The 21558-nt window shown below is 34.4% G+C and overlaps 2 protein-coding genes across 3 annotated transcripts in view; both read right to left on the reverse strand.

Annotated features, from left to right (window-relative positions):
- LOC110445102 (probable zinc transporter protein DDB_G0283629) overlaps positions 1-7620 on the reverse strand; it is a 36075-nt gene extending 28455 nt beyond the window's left edge. Inside the window, exon 1 of the mRNA XM_021489497.1 lies at positions 6667-7620. Within this exon, the coding sequence (XP_021345172.1) occupies positions 6667-7615 (949 nt within the window). The 5' untranslated portion in view covers positions 7616-7620. The remainder of the gene's footprint in view (positions 1-6666) is intronic.
- Positions 7621-9417: 1797 nt separating this feature from the next.
- On the reverse strand, positions 9418-20008 carry LOC110445073 (rho-related protein racA-like). 2 transcript variants are annotated; one of them, XM_021489458.1, is made up of 11 exons: positions 19895-20008; positions 18993-19182; positions 18236-18407; positions 17762-17892; positions 16527-16635; positions 15354-15541; positions 14285-14483; positions 13514-13753; positions 12495-12598; positions 12109-12348; positions 9419-11760 (listed from the first exon to the last, which is right to left on the reverse strand). In XM_021489458.1, the coding sequence occupies exons 2-11, from the start codon at positions 19173-19175 to the stop codon at positions 11542-11544; spliced, it is 1785 nt and encodes a 594-aa protein (XP_021345133.1). In that variant the 5' UTR covers positions 19176-19182; positions 19895-20008; the 3' UTR covers positions 9419-11541. The 2 variants fall into 2 exon arrangements, with proteins under 2 accessions (XP_021345134.1, XP_021345133.1); XM_021489459.1 differs by lacking the exon at positions 19895-20008 and having other exon boundaries at positions 9418-11760; positions 18993-19178.
- Positions 20009-21558: the final 1550 nt, after the last annotated feature.

Genomic DNA, 21558 nt, shown 5'->3' on the forward strand with positions numbered 1-21558 from the left:
GGTTGAGAACAATTGCTTTTATCTTCATGTAAGGTTAAGAAGCTCTCATCTATATCTTGCCTTCTACAAATGCTATGTTGATTATTTTAACATCAATTGGGTATCTAGGGTTGCTCTACTGAAAGCATATTGCAGATGCTGATTTTGACCTATATTTTACACTTCATTGACTTGGTTGAGAACAATTGCTTTTATCTTCATGTAAGGTTAAGAAGCTCTCATCTATATCTTGCAATTGCCTACGTACTACGAGCTTAAGTGACCTATGTTGTGTATATCTACACCAATTGGGTATCTAGGGTTGCTCTACTGAATGCATATTGCGGATGCTTATTGGAAAATTGCACATGTTAAATTTCGCTCACAATTCCATTGGCACTGTTTATGATATTTAATCAATTTTCCATTTAAATATATCTTTGCTGAATATTGGTCGCACTAACATCTTGGTTACCATTTGTTACTATAAATGTTATGCATAGATTTTACTAATTGCATATTGCCGATGCTGAATTTGACCTTAATTTTAAGCTTTAATTTTAGTGCCTTGATTAACAACTGTTGGTCTTCTGTATATTTCAGATTAAGAAAAATCGTTCGCATATGTCAGATCTTAGTTACTACAAGTGATATATATAGATTATGCTTGCATGAATTATCCCTCTATAAAGGTTCATCTACTGATTGCATGTATATGCAGCAGATGCTGAATTTGGCAAACATTTTATGTTTTAGTGAACTACATTATAAAAATTTATTGAGTTGGTTAAAAACTACTGTACTTGTTGTCATATATACATCATGTTTTTAATGACCTTTAACTGCACTGTGAGCAGGGGATATCGATGACCGCGAGTGTCTTCTCGTTTAAGCTGTAACATGTAGCCATGCCAGAAAAAAGGGTTTCCATTGTATCTTCAAACAAAAGGCTCTTAATAGAGATCTTTAATCACGTGCACTCTAATTGGATATTTAGGAAGTCAAGTTGAAATCTGTCAAGTCATATGGAAAAAAGAACTGTAGGGGTCAACCAGTTATTTTGTATAACATTTCATTCTCATGGGCTAAAGATGCTAGCTACCAACTGCTACTGTCAGATTTAAATTAAACCTGCCTAGTAGTTTGGAAGATTTAATGTCATTCAAGGTAAATCTTCCAAATCAACACTTTTGACCCCGATCCTCAGCCCCTTTAATGGTTTAACATTTAATCCCTAAGTAACGGATGCTGCCACTACAATTGGGTAAAAAAATTGCCCATATTTGTTTGGAAGGAATTAGTCATTTGAATGAAATCAGCTAGCTTTCTTGATGTTCCTGACCCTCATCCATCAAATGGGTTGACGTCATGCCCCTTTATTTGTAGGATTTTTGATCCCTATACTACCATTACAGTTTGGTTGAAATCTGCTCAATAAGTTTGGGAGGAGACGCCATGATAATTTAAAAGCAAGCAAATCGGCTGATTTTTCCCCTTTTGATCCAGCCCTTTAGCACTGATGAGGGTCAGCCACTTAATTTATTTGTGTAAATTTTGACCAAAGGACACATGAAGCATACACATTTTGTTGAATTCTGCTCATTAAGTTTGGGAGATATATCATAAAAAGAAAAAAAGTTATGCATGAAAGCATGTTTATGTGTGGTTTTATCAACCCAATTAATAGGCATTATGTTCCATACAAAAGACCAACCTTGAAATGAAACGTCTCATACATATAGATGACTCATGCCATTTAAAATTAATCTAGTATAGGAAATAGAAAAGCAGACTATAGCTACCTTAAGCCTTCAAATAGTCATATCTGTTGACCTATTTCCTTATGTAGTGTATATACAATGTACGTATTATGTGATACCATTCACCAAACTTGTAAGTTGATTATATAACTTTGGGGGCCATGTTTAAAAATATTTCTGTGTCCTCTAACATGTACACCTGACCATGTTTTGGTAGAGAGAGTGTCCGTAAGTAGCTATATTTGTATACAATATTATGTAAATCACTACCAAAGTCAAAATATAGCAGACTGACTCAGCCGCCCGAGTGCTGTGAAGCACAGGCATTTGTTAGAACTGTCAATAAAAATAGTCCTCACAAAAAAAAGTCCCAAGAAAAAAAATCACATCCTAATAATAAAATATTTTTTGAGTAGCTATATAGGGTGTGCTTTTTTGTGAGGACTATTTTTATTGACAGAAACAAATGCCTGTGCTGTGAAGCAGTGCTGATACATTTTCTCACTGAAGATACCTACATGTATGTTATAATAACCTACTTATTTCTAAAAGATGTATGTACATTAATTAAAAGCAATGATTAAGTGGTCACTTTTAATTTATTCCTACTGTTTTGGTTTACGATACAGCATGATTTCTGCAGCTGCTGAAACCCAGCTGTATAAATCCTGTAATACTGAATGTATATAAATGCTTGCAATTGCTGTGCTATATTAGTGCACATTTTCAGCAGTTTAAATGGCAGGAAATGGATAATAATTATGTTCACAAAAATATTTCAGTATAAATGTAAGCAATACTCATTTCCAATATTAATGTAGGCCTGAATTTGAATAGTTTTTAAATTTTTGATACAATGAATGAATATAGCAGCTGAAAACCTACTTTAATCCTACTGTGGGTATACATCCTTATAAAGTTAAGTTTAGTATTGTTTAACGTCCTATCAACAGCTATGGTCATTTAATTGGACGGACAAAGTAACGTAACCAACAATTTAATTACATATAATTTCATCTCGCTTGTAACAAACCTTTTCATTGGCCTAAAAAATTATGTTATTAGCCCATAACATAAAAAATGACATCGCCGTTTGTAACGTCGCTTTTGATTGGCTGATACAGCGGCGTAATAATTTCTAAGAGAAAAAGAGTCCATCTATAAAGTTGATTTTCACAGGGATCATGCACAGTAGATTAAATTATAAGGATTAACTTGAATATATTTTTTATGTTAATGAGCTATAACACAAAAAACTGGAGTGTACTCTCATTATAAACCGCTTTGCGGTTTATTTAGAGTACACTCCGTTTTTTTGTGTTATAGCTCCATAACATAAAAATATATTCAAGTTAATCCTTAAATATCTAGTATATTTACACTTGTAGCAGCAATTTAGCAAGTGAAGGGTATATGCACATTATTTATTTAGCAGTGTTTAATAAAACTTAACCTGCTGCAAGTTGATATCCTGTTGAAATCCAGCTCATCTTTATTATAAAATGGACGTAAAAAGATATATAGTGTACAAATGTATTTCCACAAACATGTATATCTTCATTATTGAAATATCAGAACAAGTCACAGATTGAACAGAATGTATCTAAATATTGAATTTATCCATCAATATAAATATTTAAATTGGATACCGAGTAGCCAGCTAATATGATGTACATGTATCTACATGTAGCCTAGCTATTCGGAAATTAGAAAACCCTTTTTTTTCATTATGGATTGGCCTGCCGCCAAAAACTTTCTACTGAAAGTATATATACCCGGTATATGAAATAAATGTTCCTTATCTAAAACTAAATCTGTACATGTTTGTACAGTACACGTGGACCAAGAAAGTCATCGCACCTAAATGCAATTTGTAAACATCACTGAGGTTATACATGCATCAATCATGAATTTTAAAAGTCATTCACACGATATATATATACATGTAGAACTAAAATCCTTTTAACTTGTAAATGATTGCCTGCAAGCTTAAATCAAATTCATTTCACCATCATAAATATGAACTATTCTTTAACTAAATGTAGACATGTTATGTACATTGTACATCTATTGTCCCCAAGGTAATATATCATATTTATCATAACATCACAAAATCAATGTAGGCATACGTACGCGTTCATTACAATAACACAATATATAACACAAATACCGGTCGACAATATTAATACAGTACAATAGGTATACCCATGCCAGGCAAGGTAAATAAAATTGTATACATAGTGTTGGGGGAATTCATACTTTAGGTTGTGTAAAGTTTGCCGGCTATAGTATATACCGGTATATATAAACATGTAAATGGCCCCCAACCATATGCATTGATCCTCATTTCTAAGAACTACACGACAGTTTCATATGCATCTAAAGTAAAACACAAGTTTATTTTAAGTACTCGCGTATAAGTACTGAGCAATTGGTGTACAAGAAATTAATTAGTCTTTGCACAAAATATAATATAATCAATCAACACAGTATATCTGTCTGTTATACAATGTACTACATTTTACACCTAATTAATTTTCTGAACACCATATGATCACAGACAAATAATTCAGTTGGACTGCGGCATTTGATGTAATTCATCACAAAGAAATTGGACAAGTTAATTACATAAAACTACTCAGATCTTTTAATTATGAAACTGAAATTGATCTGAAAATCAATAAGCTGGTATTTCCTGTACATTCAGTTGACAACATATAATCAAGGGCCTATCTTATGGCCAGACCCAGGCTTCTTTTAATACCACCCTATATTTCCTGAACATGACTCTTGATAATTATATAAGCTCATCCAATCTTAGTCATATATATATGACATCAATATAATGTTTGAGGAAATAATATTCTTCGTGAAATCGAACCATCCCATAAAATATCCCTTTATTTTCTGCTAATTATCTAGATGAAAATTTCAGAAAATGCACAAAAGACTTGTGATCATATTATCAGGTCCACACATGTATACGTACCTGGTATCTGTCAAATAAAAGTGTTGTAGGAATTTGACACAATTATCTATTCTATGCTCCAAATTATACTAGCTCAAGAAATTAAATGATTGAATATATATATACATCCCTGATAGCCTTTATACACATTTTTCATGCATTACAGTACATAAATTGTATGGGTTATAAACTTCAGCCAATTGTCGGAAATGACATGTACACCAATATATATATATATGTATATAAAAGATCTTGTTTGGGGTTGCAGATTTTTAACAAGGTCATGCATGGAAGACAATTGGTAAGTGTCTACTGACACCTCACTTAATTAATTATATCAATTAAATACCAGATCTTGTGTCAGAACATATAGACACAGGATTATCAGGTTCTCCACCCATCTAGTCACAATTTCTGAAGACAGCTGGCTAAATCATGAATGTCGAAACAGTTTTAGAGATTCAGATATATATAGATTGTTAAGACATTTTCTGTACATTAAATACTGTACCTATAATGGTTATATATACATAATGTAAGGTACATTGCTCATGTCAATAATACATGTGTCATAAAGTTTCTAAATATACCTTTAATATTGATCTCTCACAGTTACAACTAAACAATGGGCTATTTATAATGCACTTGAATTTCAGCTGCAAAAAATCTGCAACAATCCCAGCTTATATATATGTACAATTGTCACCTTTCTGGAGTTTTGGCATACAATGGTAAACATACAGGTTTGTCTTCTTTATTTGATCACTTAATTACATGGCTTTCAGTTTATCCTTGACAATTAAAGCAATTTCATGAGTGAATTAGAATTTTACCTAAATTTGGAGAGTCAAAACAGATCTCTATTAGACCGGTCATTTAAATCCCGTTGAAAACATATACATACAACTCAATGTCACACCTTTCTTGAGTCAAGAAAGCTGGTTGATATGTCTTATTGGAGCAAACTGCATAAAAAGCAATGAAATTGCTCTTAAAAAGGTTGTCTTATTATAATCTAGCTAAATTATATAATGATTATTATTATGGAATTGCATTTTTTAACATTGAAAGCCTATATTTATGCATGAAAAATTGGTGTTCATAAATTATAGATTTCCCAGAAATGGAAGTTTGAAGTCTGCAGTGTACTATTACATATATGTATGTACACCTGATGATCTTTTTAGACTGCTTGATATGTGTATAAAATTTGATCTTCAATGACTTTTGAGAAAAGCGTAAGTTTCCTTAAAACTGTAATGGTTTCCATATGTATGACGTCACAAATAGTAGGTGCACATGTGCACCTGCTTATAAATGTTCTGATCTATATATAGCAAATGGGGAACATCTGTAGCTAGGCTACTTGCTGCTGATCATAATGGACACCCCAACTAACTTCACTGACCAAATCAAAGATAACAATTTTACAAAGATATATATATATTTACAGCTCATTCATATTGATTAAGGACTTGCTATGGGTATCTTGTTATCAACAGGTGTGCTCTCTCTAAACTTGGAGAATGGGAAGCAAATAACCACATTTTCCACAAATACTTAACGCCAATTTGACAGTCTACCAATCAAGGTATAACCGTACTTATATTACTTTATTAGTTTGGTTTCATTTTATACATCCTATTAACATCCAAGGGCACTCAAATTACGTGAAGTTACACAGTGAAACAGTCAATGCAAGGTGTCCTCAGATTTACCAACATGACATCAATCAATTGATGCTCCGGTCGCTATTTCTACAGAAACTTTATTATATATGCCATAAAATCTGCTTTTGAGGCTGTTCTGATGCCAGATTGTACCCTCTATAAGAATGCTGATACCCATTTGAACAAGTTTCCAGCTGCTGAAAATTGAAATTAGGTAATTATCTTAATGTGCCGATTCAAAGACAGCTAGTAGAAAAAAAATCACAAATGTGTATTGTATATTACATACCTACTGCTTCTCCGATCATAAACAATGCACACAGAACACACACAGCGATCAGTTGATTCCTCGCAACTTTATCATGCTCAGGTTTCACCTGAGTATGGCAGTGCCAACCAGACATTTCAGGATTAGACCTTGTTCCATTTGTGACATGGGACAGTCCCAAGTCTGCCTCCAGATCATCGTCACTGCTAAATGATCGTAACGTTCTGTGGTTGCTGTACCTCCCATGTGTTTCGGGATGTGATTCATCAGATCTTCCATTAATACATGAACTAGATACAATGTCAACACAGTGGTTGTTACTTAAGTCCTCCGATGTCAGATGTCCATTTGGTATGTTATTTGAGGTTCCAAGTGCACCCTTAAAGTTGGACAATACTTTTTTACTTTGGGTTTTTTCGTTTTCTGGAATCATGTTGATATCCTGATCGTGCTCGTTTATATCGGTGGCATCAAACTTTTCTAAAATAGCTAGTAATGAGTCCTCAGACATCGATCTGTGGGGACTTTCCTGAGAAGCTACCTCGGGGAGTAACTGAAGTCTTGGAGTCGTCTGTACATGGTCATTATTTGACACGTTAACATTATGTGCATAGTTGTCAGCCCCAAACGGCCAGAAGTTATTTTCACTGTCTAATAAACTTGTGTCAATATGTTGTTCTTCTCCCCTGTAAGGATCCGCGCTGATACCAGAGTCAATCTGCTCGCTTGTAACAGCACTTACAAATGGGCCAATTTCTAACTCCAGGTTGTTTACATTACCACTCCATCCAAGAGAACTGCTATTCTCAGAGTGTTCAGTCGTTTCATGTGTTACGTTTATGTTAGGCCTAAGACTACGTTCACTTTGCAGACCAATAGTGTATCGCTCGTTCGTGCTTACAGCTGTAAGGCTATTAATATCCGACACATCCCACCCACTGCTATCATCAACGAACACTTTAGCTGCCATTTTACCTTCTCTTATGTCGTCACGTGATAAGTCATGTGATATTGCAGGGGTTTTCCCGTCTGCTAGCTTGACTGATTTGAGAGTTTCCTGCAGTTTTGAACGACACCCTTTTGAGGCATACAGAGGACTCCCTTTTGAGGCATACGGATTGAAAATCTACCAGTGTTGCACGCCATTAATATTGAATTAGATACATCGCGTATTTGGAAAATGCAACGTCAAAATAGGTTATTAAAATCTGCAATAACCATGGTGCGAAGGGAGGCAACTCCTATTACAAAAGTNATTTTAATATCTCCAGTGAAAAAAATTCCTTCATGATAATAATTTTTGCCTTTGACCTGTGAGCCAATATCACGGTTAATACATGTCTTAACGAGTGTCAAGACCAAGTGGATTTTTGGTCTTGGTCTTGATTTTGGGAAAAGAAGCAGAAAATGAATATTATCGACGGAAAAAACAAAAATCAATATATTATGAGATGAAAATGTTCCGCTAGCTTTCACATGTCTTTCGATAAAGAAAATATATTTACGATTTCCTACGTAGGTACAACTGACAATCAATTTTAATTTTAAAGTTTAACAAAACGTAATGCGATATTGCAATTGGCTCACATACAGTGCTGCTGTTCAAATACTACATACAATGTATACGTCTCTGTTTTGGCCGATCATAATTCATAGCATGAAATGGACAGTCATGCGAGTCCAAGACAGACAAAAAAGAACATGACATGCAGCTTTCCTATGATATACACATGTAAAAAGTTTGATACCCAGGCTACAGGAAACACCATAAACACGGAAGAACTTTGACGAAGCGAATATTCTTTATCCCAACTTCCTTGGAAGCCGGAGTATAACAAAAACAACAGGTCCCCATTTTAACCAGCACTGATAGTTAAGCGGGACATTGATGTGCATATTTTTAAAATGAGTACTATACACATGTTTTGTATGACTTCTATTATCTATTTGAAAGCGATTAATACGTATTATTTTAACTCATTTAATAAAACATTTAACTCGTTAAAAGTATTTTTAATTGAATAATCGAATTGAATAACCGCCTGAACCATATCTCCTTTACAACTATATATTCTATATATGTGTAGAAATCGCATCAGAAGTTGCCACATCAGCTTCGGGCGGTCAAAGTATCGTCGATTCGTTCATTTCTTTCTCTCTGTCTTGGGCTCACATGACTGGTCATTCGTTTCCGCTCTAGTGGTACTGTGCATCTGATGTATTGGAATTGGTTTGTCATACATTGTTCAACCCAAAAAGTTCATCTCTACAAGCAATATGCGTAATGTTTCACTTCTCTCTGGCTCTCAGCTCGTTGCTGCAGCCTGATAACTTTCCACCAGAGTGGTTAGTCGAATTTGAGAATTTCCGTGATACAAACTTCAGTGTCGAGTATATATGTGTAGGGAATTTCCCTTTAGGTCAGCGGTAGAGCATCGGGCAGGAGAGCCAAGGGTCGTGGGTTCGAAGCCCCAGCGACGGCACTATCTGTATCACTATTTCTCGTCCTACTACAAATTAGTTCCGTTGCCCCTTCCCGTTCAAGGTAGGAAAACCCGTGGCGGGGAGTCAAAGAACCTGGGTTGGTGTTTGAAAAAAGGGGTGAATAGTGTAAAAGATGTGCATTGATTAGGTTGCCTTACAAACGTCAGTTGTAGGGAATTTCCGTTTAGCTGGTAAAATAGGCATATTATTACAAAAAATCACAATTTAGAATAAAACATACAATTAATATCACAATGCAGCTGGTAGATAAAAATAATATTTTGTATTAAGACTGAGAATAATAATAGTCTATCATAATAAAAGGTTTCTTAATTAAATCCTTGACATATATAGAGTATAAAAATCTAAAAAAAAAGTCTGATACACTGTAAAAAAGGGCAGATATTACTATAAAATGAGACAGACTATATTTTAGTACATGAAGTTAGATATAAATAAGTCGCACAATAGGAGTGGTGTGTGCATTTACCTAGGATAACCCATAAAAGCCACAGAGTGGCTTATTTCCAATGGGGTCCTTTAAAAATGGAAGAAAATAAAAGCAAAAATAGGAAAGCCAAGGGTCGCGGGTTCGAGCGGCACTATCCTTATCAGTATTTCTCGTCCTACTACATATATATATATAAAAAAGAAATAATTTGACCACTTCGTAGATAGAAAAGAGTTATCACTGAAAGTAGCGGAGTAGCCAGTGTTGTTACCTTCAAATCAGCACCAAGGATTCGGAAACAGATGTCAAAAAGAAGAGGCTGACTTATTCAAACTCATATTAATGCTGAACGACATCAAGTCTGTTAGTGCTTCGATAGCAATTTATCATTCATCTCAATCCATAGCAACATATTTAAAAGGGAAGGATATTATCCAGAATCCTTTAGATATTTGCTTGAAAGTATATTTATTGGTAAAGAAACAGGATTAAAGGTGACATCAGTAGGCCAGGCCATCGTATCAGTCCATTGTGTTTGGCCTTTGTGTTCCACTGTAATACTATTTGGAGTTTAATTATCACGGGTTCTGTTGTCCTTATAAGGAAGTGAAACGGTTTGAGGAAAGTCTTCCTTTCTCTCGTCACAGAAATAATTAATTTACTGCTCTACTTCTAGAGTTTTGACTCGGAAGATTTAGGTCCTGTTTAATTTCTTTCCGGTTTCAGTGATCTTTTAATGGATGTTGAACTTGAATTATTACACTGGATGGACACTGCTAGATGCTAGAAAAAGTTCAACAGAAGACACAAAACGAACAATTATGCAGATTTTATACTATATTAATATGTAGTTTGAAATTAAACAATCGAAACGTGAGTTGAGGTATTTGCAGTTTCATTAATGAGTCACCAATCTCGGCAATTCGGAGGTTTCTTCTCTACTGACTTCGATTTTCTCATGACCGAACTTGATATTACCGTGAGCTAATCGATTGGATCCAGATTTGTTATGGCAACCTTTTTAATTATGTATTCAACTACTCTTTATCAACTATTCAAACTTTTACCTGTCCGAACTCCTAGAACATTCTTAAAAATGTTAAACTTTTAAACAATTCGGTTAACCTAACGATCACATGCAGAAATAAAACACAACAGAATACTTTAGTTCCTTTTTTAGATCTAGAAAAATCAGATTTTTTTTTCAATTGAACAGACGTAGGTCCAAAAAGAATCGATAGCAGAATGTATGATATGATACAGTTACAAATGCATATAAGCAACAACAACAACAATACAGTTTTCAACAGTAAGCGGCTAAAACAGAACGCTTTTCAGCTGTTCCACACAATTTGACAGGGAGTGTTACATACTATGTAAATTACATGGTAAGGTAAAATCTTTGGCCTCTGATATATAGAAGCTACTCATTTTGAAATATCTTCACATAGAATATAAGTAATGCCTGCATCGGGATATCATCTGACCAAATATCGAAAAATTCAATATATGCACGAGAAGAGTGTATACACTTTATCCGTTATTATATTAAATCCAAATTCTGGTCTTCCAACTTGTCAGACCTACAATGCATTAATTAACATAAAAAGGGTAGCATAGCGAATGCATACTTACCAAATTATACAAAAAAATAATAATGTTAAGAAAGAAAGAATGTAGAAATATAAACTTACATAAGTATATTCAATTATATCTATAATTCAATCCAGTATGTGCCAGATGTCGCAGTTAAATGAACCAGAATTATTCACAAGTATAGCACAAATAGCTTCCTCAGCATCAGGCCCAAAAGCTTATCTTTTGATTCGAATTATGGGTTTGTTGCCGCTTCGGTATTCTCTTGTTTTGTTTTAGTCCTAGATCAATAATCTAGTGTGTCATTCAAGTGAAAGTTTATCGTTCCACACCAATCTTTCATGCATCAAATGCAAATTACATGTCTATATAATTGAACATTTGAACGAACATTCAACATCTTTTAGGCGTTTCTCGTACGTTTCCACTTCACGGAGGTATGCTGTTGGAGGCCACCGATTCTCTTCAATATACGGTTTGTTATCTCCCTTTAATGAGGAGAATTCCAGCCGGTGCTGGAAGGACATGTAGTTTGTGGAGATGAAATGAAGACACCATCTGGACAATTGTTTTGCATTGTATTTCTGTAACATCAAACAAACAACTCTATGAGATTCTTAACAAAACATTACCAATCAATTTCAAGGTAAGCTATTTTAATAAGACATTTTAAATATAATATATAAATTCACATGCCATTTAAATTGTTCAATTTTGATTTAATCACTTGTACTAATATACAAAAAAGAAAAGAAAAAAACATGATTCTTCAGCGTCGACATATACTGATATACGTTTGTCGGGAGAATTCATATTTTTTTCACGACATAAGACAGAAGATTTGTTAGGAAACGTTCACAGACATATGTTTCTAACGTTAAACTCATCATTCTGTGTATTATGCCACCGACGTCTATGTGTACATTCTTTACCTGTGACGTGTGTAGAATCCCAATGACGTCAATTTCTGCTTTCTCTATATTTGTTGTCACACTCCTGTCGACTTCCTTGGCAATGTATAGTTCACACAGATCCACGAGACGTTTCACTCCGTATCTATCAGCAAGAACAAGTAGTTCCGTCGCTTCAATATCTTCAGCAGGCGCATGGTCGGTGTACAGGTATTCCAAAAGAGCCAGGAAACATTCTGCCGAAGTATCTGGAATATTCACCTGTCAGGTAAAGGAAAGAAAAACATTCTTCACTTCAAGCCGTTTTTATACATAACGTGCACATATAGCCACGTGTGACGTTACAATTCCTAGAATATAATTACTTTTTAGCTATCTGACTTTAATATTTCTGATGTCAAACCTACCTCAGATATAGTCGCTTGGCCCTCCACGAAGCGGTCTCCAAACATAGCCGCCATAGTTCTGCATCTTGTACACAGCACACTTTTATGAGCATATATCGTTCTTCCTGAAATAGATTAATTTCCTTTGCATTTATTTGATCGGAACAAACTAACGATTGTCAGGAAAATAAACGCGATTCTTTCGAGTACCAGTACATTCAACATTTACGTGAAATAGTATTTTATCAGATTCAGAATTATTTTAAAACTTGTGCAAACAAGGGCAACGACGTAATGACATCCCCCATTCTATTCCATCTTTTCGTATTGCAGAGTTATCTGCACTTGTGAGCAGGTATTGATTGTAACGTCGTTTGTTTGTGAGAGTAACGTCATCAATTTTTGAGAAAACGACGTAATTTTCTCACACAAACCAATGACGTAACAATCAATACCTGCTCACAAGAGAAGATAACTCTGCAATACGCAAAGTCGGAATACACACGACGTGAAACTCGGGAAAGTATGTAGACATTTACTTTATATGTTCAAAATATCAAAGACACTGAACTTATGTGAACTAGTTACAATAAGGTTCAGACGCCGATCGTATGGTTTCTTCTACGTAAGTGAAACATGGCAGATAGAAAATACTGTGGATCGATCAAGTCTGGCATAGCATGTATAACGGTGATAACACCACACGCAAGAACGACAAATGTGTTACCTCCAAGGAAATGAAACTTAACAATCGTGATAAAAATGTGGTCTCGCTTTTCATAGAGTTTGATAGTAAGATGCTCATTATTATCAAACCTCTGGTAAATAAAATTAGTACACTGAAGTAGGCTGATGAAGTCTAAGGGACTTCTAATTGTACCTTCTCAATTGTATTTGATAGTGTATTGTTCTATAACCACCCAGATAGCAAGTAACTAGTAAAGTAGTTACGATCGCTTGTTGGTGAATCGACGCTCAGGTATGTTATCATATTCTTTCTCATCTACTTTGTGCGTATGGTTACAGTCAACACGTCTTACCTTCCACCTTGAAAGTGACGTCAGCCATCTCAGGTTTATTGAAGTAAATCTCTTTCATCGTCTCTTTTGTTTCTTCATTCACGCAAGTTGCTATACTTGGATTGAGAAATTCCTGCTCAGAGAGATAATTTTGGCAAATATCTCTCAGTCGCGGTATTTCAAACATGTCGGCTATCCTCATGACGTCAGCGAGTTCGTCCTGTTCAATCATGTCTTTATCGTTTGTAAATCTAAGTAAACCTGGAAATACAAAGTTTATTCCGTTACTGTCACTTTTAATTCTTGTATGAATCGGTAGGTTCAAAACGCAAGTGAACGTTTGAAAAAAAATGTTTTTTTCGCAATTGGTTGCGAAATATTTAATATTTTACAATATTTGCTTAGTGATTGATCTTAATGTAACTGAATCCATTTCGGACTAAGATTATAACTAACTGTACAGAAGTTATATTCGATATATTCCATTTTGAACAATGACGAATATAATTTAGTGTTTGTAGTATAAGTAATTAAACAAAGTGATACTATACCAATTTCAAATTTAATGATAACAAAGTATGTAATTAACATAAATACGAATCTGCACGAGAGTCCATTTGTATTAAGCTATCCTGTCTCTACAGAGATTACTATTTTTTCTTCCCGAAGAAATGCTATGCATTTTTAATCTAAATTATATATAATCTATCTTCTAAAAACAGTCCCTGTGAACAGATGGCATCTTTAGCCTCCCATTGTGTAGTTTCTAAATAAGAATTCAAATATACATACCAGCGTAAAGAAATTCCAGGATTCTGACAAATGTTTTTGGTTTGATATCAGCGCTGAGCTCCACTAATGTATGGCGACGACCTTGACCCAGGAGTTCCTCTGAACTCTTGTCCTTGTCACAAACTGCTACAATTCCAGGAACGAGTCCGGCGGTCAGTTCATACGTGATTATGTTATCCAAGGATTTTATCTTCTTCATCTGAGGAGTTAGAATGAATACATGTAGTGTTGTGTTTGGCAAGCCTATTAAACATTAACTTTGGGGATATCTTATAAATAGAGATATCTCATATAATCCTAATGATATATGATATGTTTACAACGTTTAAAGATATCTTTAATGCAATAAGAAATATCCTTCACTCTTTTAGGGATATCTCTATTTGAATTAGAGATATCTCGAACTAATTAAAATATGTCTCTGATATACTAGAGTTATCTTTTAATGAATTTAAGACTTATTGATTTTTTATTTACAGAGATCTCTAAAACATCGGAAATATAAATCACATAACTCGGTTATAGAGATAAATTACTTAAAATAATATCCATTCCGTTTAGAGACATTTATCCTTTTTTTAAATGTATCACTATTTTATTCAAAGATCTCTTAACCAAATTACCCGAGATATTCTTAATTCATTTAAAAATACATGTATTTAAATTAAAGATATTTGTATTTCTAAGGGAAATGGGTTACTCTTTAAGATATATCTCTTTTTCCTTGAAATATATATTTATTTCTATATTATATGGGAAATCCTGATTGATTTTATCACATCTTTGTTTGAATAAAGATATCACTATTAAATATAACCATATCTCTATTTGAATCATAGTTTTTCGTTTCGAAATATCTCTATAACAGTGAAAAGATGTTTAATACTTTCACAAACCCCTTAATGGGTTTTAAATTAAGTTGGCTTGGTATAGCTGCAACATATGAGACGGCTTCCGAACATGCGATTGTAGCTATTCTTGAACCATCAAAGATATATAGTCGATATGCGAAAAACTTGCGCTTCTCAATGTGTTTACGTCACTGAAACCTTGATACAGTTCAGGTTACCTTATGCGTCATCAATCCAAAGATTTGTCTGAAGTATTTGGAGGCTGAACAAAGAACTATTTTATGCGCGTCAAGGTTGTGTTGCCCGTTCATTACGAATGTCACATCAGCATGTACAGGGTTCTCGTGCATCGCCATCCAATCCTCAGCAAATCTGGATGTTTCAACTTCAATCCACGGGGCCTTACCTGTCAATGGATAAGAATACAACTTAAGTTAATAGGTTATCTACTTTAATACTAATAGTCATGAACAATCGTAGAAAAAACAAATATCTGTATCGTTCACGGTATGAATCCAAGTAAAAAATGAAATTGGAGTGTGTGAGACTGTACTCAAGAACTGTTCAAAGTTCAGAGTAACATTCAAAAAGATATCTATACACTGATGTTTCTGTAATATTATTTCAATTGTACGATATTTTGAAGTCTGATGTTTTGTTTTGATCACTAAACGATTTTAACTTAACCTACGGTACATGGTAGAAACTCATGTGTGGTATAGGAAGGGTCTATTTTTAAGTCCATAGGTTCTTAGTATTTAGCTTCACCGTTCATCGTGTAAACAGTGAAAATATCATAACAAACACTATTTTTACCATAGTTTCATCATAAATCAAAGTGCACGTGTGCGTCGAAAAGAAATAGCATAAACATAAAGGATTATGGTGGCAAACATTTTAAATGAGCTGTTTTACTATATAGCACCTCATCATCGCGACTAATTTGTTACTACCAAGGAAATGAAAGTTAACAATCGTGATAAAAATGTGGTCTTGCTTTTCATAGAGTTGGATAGTAAGATGCTCATTATTATCAAACCTCTGGTAAATAAAAGTATTACACTGAAGTAGGATGATGAAGTCTAAGGGACTTTTAATTGTACCTTCTCAATTGTATTTGATAGTGTTTAGTTCTATAACCAGGCAGATAGCAAAAGACTTATTCGTTAATTCAAAAGACTCCTTCATGAGTTCAAACGATTTATTAACCAGTTCAAACGATGGGTTTAAGAATTAGGAAATTGAAATACAGACGTCTATGAGGCAATTGTTTATAACCGTGTCGAAATATTTATTTGGTTGATATCTGAAGTTGAATATCATGAAATGCAAGTCTTCTGAGGGCAATCATTTGATTAGGTTGAAGATTTTAATCTAATTGTGTAACTTACTGGCAGGGGGCATCGCGGGAGGAGTTGGGATTTCTTTTCTATTGCTACAGGAACACCACGGTTGGAACTTTGTTATTTTCTTCGGTGTTGAAAGCAACGCTGCTCGGATCTAAAACATAATATTGTGATATGTAATTGTACACCCTTTATTAAATACTACCTTCGTTAGATATATGATGCTATGTACTGTACTTTTGTGCAGTATACGACATCAGATGCGTCGGGCTGATGCTGTTATTCCTAAATACCAGCGCTGCACATACTTGTTATACTGTTTGTGGATTATTTAGTCCCTGAGATTTATCGTAATCATCACGGTCACAGTCATCTCTTTTGAGTAGTGGCACGGTTTATAAGCACTTTAATATATGTTTGTTTTGAAATCCACCAGTACTCTTATACATTTTGAACTTCATACGTTAAGGGGTCTTACGCAATCGCCCCTGCCCCGATCACCCACCCACCCACACCCACAACCTCTGTTTTAATAGTAGTTTAGACGAAATGGATTTCCAACCTTGTTGGCCCCTATCGAAAGTCATACCTTTGAATAAGGTGTCATTTCGTAGTATTCAGTTTGGGGACAAAACGGATTGACATGTTTTAATGTCAATAAACTATTTTTAGAAGGCATCAACTTTTAAAACCTTTTGCAATGCAACATATACATAACTTCATGTTCAATATAGTCAACGTTCATATCTTAACACCGATGTAAAATTGGGTTTAACCAAAACTTGATACTCTTGCTGTACCTTAAGCAGAAATAGAAATAGTACTTTCATTTTTTTTCTTCTTTCAAGAACTGTTTTCTGAGTGCGTATTCACGCAATACCAAACTGTAGCAGTAGTGCTCAGGCTATATATCCATATACTGCAAATAGCAGCTTCAGTTATGGTCTAATAAGTAATAAATTAATCGCATCATAAAAAGGACATAGATGGGTCTTTACTACTCAGTAATTACTAGAAAAGCATATTACGCTTTAAAACTACTACGCGTACTTAAAATCACTTTCTTATTGCGAATACAGAAGTGATTTATACTTTTAAACATTGCAATTGAAATTAAATTTACTTGTTAACGTTCATTCCTTTTAATATCCAAAGTGAAAAATATAAAGAACCACCAGTCAGAATGTTGATATGTATTGACGAAATTAGTTTGTAATAAGGCGAATCAATAATGCGATACAATGTAATCTTCTAAACACAACAAAATATAACCATCTTACTGCTGTGTCAAAACCATCCTTTACACCCTGTTGAGTAAGCGCACTGGTTTCTATGTAAGGCAATCCCAGATCACTGGCGAACTTTGACCCTTCCTCGTACGTCACAAGATCAGGACATTTATGTCGTAAATCTGCAAAATTAGCACCGTAAATTAAAGCACTTCCTACATAAGGAATTAACAACACTAGTAATAATGAGGACCTAATATATTTCTTATAAGTATCACATGCATATTTCTGGTCCCTTGATGAACAAACAATGCATATAAGTCATGTTGTTTTCACAAATATATGCTACTGACATATCCTCATTGGTGTATACCTACGCACTAGTAAATAATTTATTTTTATAAAAGATAGATAATGATGAAGAAGTAATATCAAAATAATAGATGAATATAACACGTCATAGTACTTCGTGTCAAAACAACTCTTGTATAAACTTTTGACTCTACGCTGGATTAGAATATATACCTATCTGACAGGCAACCAATATGATTGGCGTTTTAGGACAGTGATGTCTTAGCTCTGGTATCCATTTTCTTGTTACATTTGGCAAAGACTCTCGGTTTCCTACTGAGAAACAAACGAGGAATACGTCTGTGAAGGGATAGGATAATGGCCTCAAACGGTCATAGTCCTCCGTCTGAAAAATAACAACACACAAATATCAGCCAAATAGGTGAATACAGAATAAACAATACTAACAAATCAGGCTACAGCGGCACGCAACTACTAAGGATATTGAATAGGGATATACGTCTCCAGCGACTGAAAGTCTAATAAAAAAGTCAATAGTTCATAATAATAATTAGAATATTAAATAGATATTTGAAAAACAAATAATTGTTGGTTATCGCACATGTATTAGCATCTTGTATATTTATATGTGAAAATATGGAATAGTCTTCCCTTACAACCACAGGCATCAGTATCTGGTATGTTACTATGTGAAGATATGAAATAGTCTTCTGTTATTACCTTAGGCATTTGCATCTTGTATGTTAATATGTGGAAATATGGAATAGTCTTCCCTTATAACCACTGGCACCAGTATCTGGTATGTTGAGATATGAAAATGAGGAATTGTCGTCCCTAGGGCAGGTTAGACTATACTCTAGAGAGGACCTTTCATAAATACCATGCAGATGCAAACACCTGTTGTTAACGTTCATGTGGACAGTTTACCGTTTTGAGAAATATAAAATGAAAACGAATGCATTCGGCTTACATTTCCATATGCATCACATAAACACACACTGACTAGTACTCCACCAACGATGACATTGACTGAGTAGTTGTCGAACACCGTAGGTATATATTCTTTAGGGTAAGAATTGGTTGTGTAGGCGATGAACAGGCAAGTCTTCCCTGCCGCGCGATCTCCCACCGCGACAAGCTTTAGGTCTAGCATATAGAGGCTATTTAAAATATAAAACATAAACGAAAATTATCACACAGCTTATCTTCATCAACGGTTGTGTAATTTATTACATATACATGTACAATCCCTGTGGTGTTTCCAAACGTCTGTTCAACGTTTGATTATGACGTTGTAGTAACATTGTCCTAAGGTAACTTTAATGAATTTACAGTAATTAAAATAAATTCACTTCAATTAAAACGAAACGCGAACACTTTGTAGCTAGTTAATGTAACAGTAGAGTTTTTATTACCTAATCACATTCGTATTCAGAAAAAAGGTTCTTGATTATGACACGGTTCGATAATAGTGTACTGAACAAGTCCCTTAAGCACTGACTATACACTATGTACATGCATATATATTCCAATACATTTACGTTATCACGAGGAAATAAAATATCCGAAGCATGGTAGAAAAGTCTTCTCGAAAAGACTTATTATTTAATATAATTTAATTTAATATTGTTTGTATTTAGCGAACTACATATCAAACACATGCTATATACCTATAGATGAATCCGATCAAAAAGAAATTTTAAATAAAAGTGTTTTTCGGTTTGGAGGAAACACACGTATAATAAAACTCCAAACACTTTGATATAAATGGGCTTGTGCAAGTCTATGCTCTACGTCATAGTGCGTATTTATATGTGCTTTTACATCAATTACGGAATGATTAATAGAGATAACAATCATACTTAAACCTACCTTTACGATATACGACAATATGGACGTCTTGGTTGTCTATCGTCAAATGTATACATCGGTACTTCCTGTACGATGCAGCATCATGTAATTTTGTTATTAAAATCTAAAAATAGTTCAGTCAGCTTCTTCTATATTTGTCAACCAATAAAATCGCTGTAGAGATTAGTAATTGGTTGTTGTGGTGCGCTAACGTTATATGAGAAACTCAGCCGTTATCACTCAGTATTTTATCTTTAGTCTATAACCTCTTTTGAACACCTTAGTTCGAGTTCTCGTTTTCAAGTCGTTAACGTATCTTATGGAATAAATGGGCTTCCTCTACCTCAGTTTCAGTCGTAGAAGTCGTAATAGGTAGCATTATTCTTTTATACTATCGCATTGTACTTTAAGAACTCTATTTACAAAGATGTTTATTCTAATAACCCATGGTGACTCAAATATAGGCCAATACAGTTAATATAATACTTGGTTGAATTTTAAGTCAAGAATTCACGATTGGTAATTAAACCTTGATTTGAAAATATTTCACATTTTATAGATGTCGCGTTAGCACATTTCCCAGACAGGCTATTCAAGTACCTTTCCCATTGCGCTATTGGTAAGGAAGTGTCTTCTACAGGTAAACAAGACTTAAACGAGTAGTTCTAAATTTTTACTTTGTCCCCTTGTTCTCTAATTGTCTGAGAAAGCTACCATTCCCCCCTGCTATTCTGGTTTCATCTATTCCAGTTGATATTATGTACACTTTAAAAAAAAATACTCTTCTTTTTTCGATATTCTAGAGCAGTCTTTCAGTGTATCTGACTTGTTCTCCATTAACTTTAATTACTATCTTAGTGGCCCTCCACTCTGCATCTACTGTTAGCTGGACATTCATCTTCACCACAACATATTCCAAACTATTACCTCGTACTCTAAATGAGGTCTATATCGGACTTTATATAATGATGAAGACATACTCATGTCGATATAGGTGAACATGCTTCCAATCGATTCTATCATTGTACTATCCTCTTTGACTACCTCGGACACATGGGCGCTGTATTTTAAAGGCTGATTAAAACACTCCCGTGTACTGTTAGAGTGCTTATTTTAGTGGACATACATTTTAGAGTGTTATTGAATTTTAACAGATTAGCACATTGATGGAATCCACGCACTCTCAATAAATGTGATAGAAAACTATGTACAGAAACATGAATTTGCTCAAGCATTAATTATCACAGTATTTTTCCACTTCCACATTTTCCAGCTCCTTCCTCCACTTGTCATTCTTATACATTGTGTGATATATTGATAAATCTAAAAATGAAGTGTTTGATGTTTGTCTATGCTAGGTGTTATTTGCCAAGTGTCCGATTCTGTTTGTGTCCTCTGGTTTTGGTCACCTCATAAATCTTGCTATCGTCCACGAACATTTTCTGTAGTTGAACATGCCAATTTTGGGAGATCACTAATGAAAATGAGAAACATAAATCGGGCCAAGGACGCTCCTTCATAGAACCCCACTCTTCACATTTGTCAAACTGGAATTTGCTCCCTCTGCAACTATTCTATGTCTCATATTCGAAAGGAATGCCGATATCCAGTGCGACAATTTCCCCTGTATGTCAAAGTCATGCTCATCAACCCATCATGCGGTACTGTATCGAACACTTTTTGGA

Source organism: Mizuhopecten yessoensis, unplaced genomic scaffold (assembly GCF_002113885.1).
Source record: "Mizuhopecten yessoensis strain PY_sf001 unplaced genomic scaffold, ASM211388v2 scaffold2711.2, whole genome shotgun sequence".
NCBI lineage: Eukaryota > Metazoa > Mollusca > Bivalvia > Pectinida > Pectinidae > Mizuhopecten > Mizuhopecten yessoensis.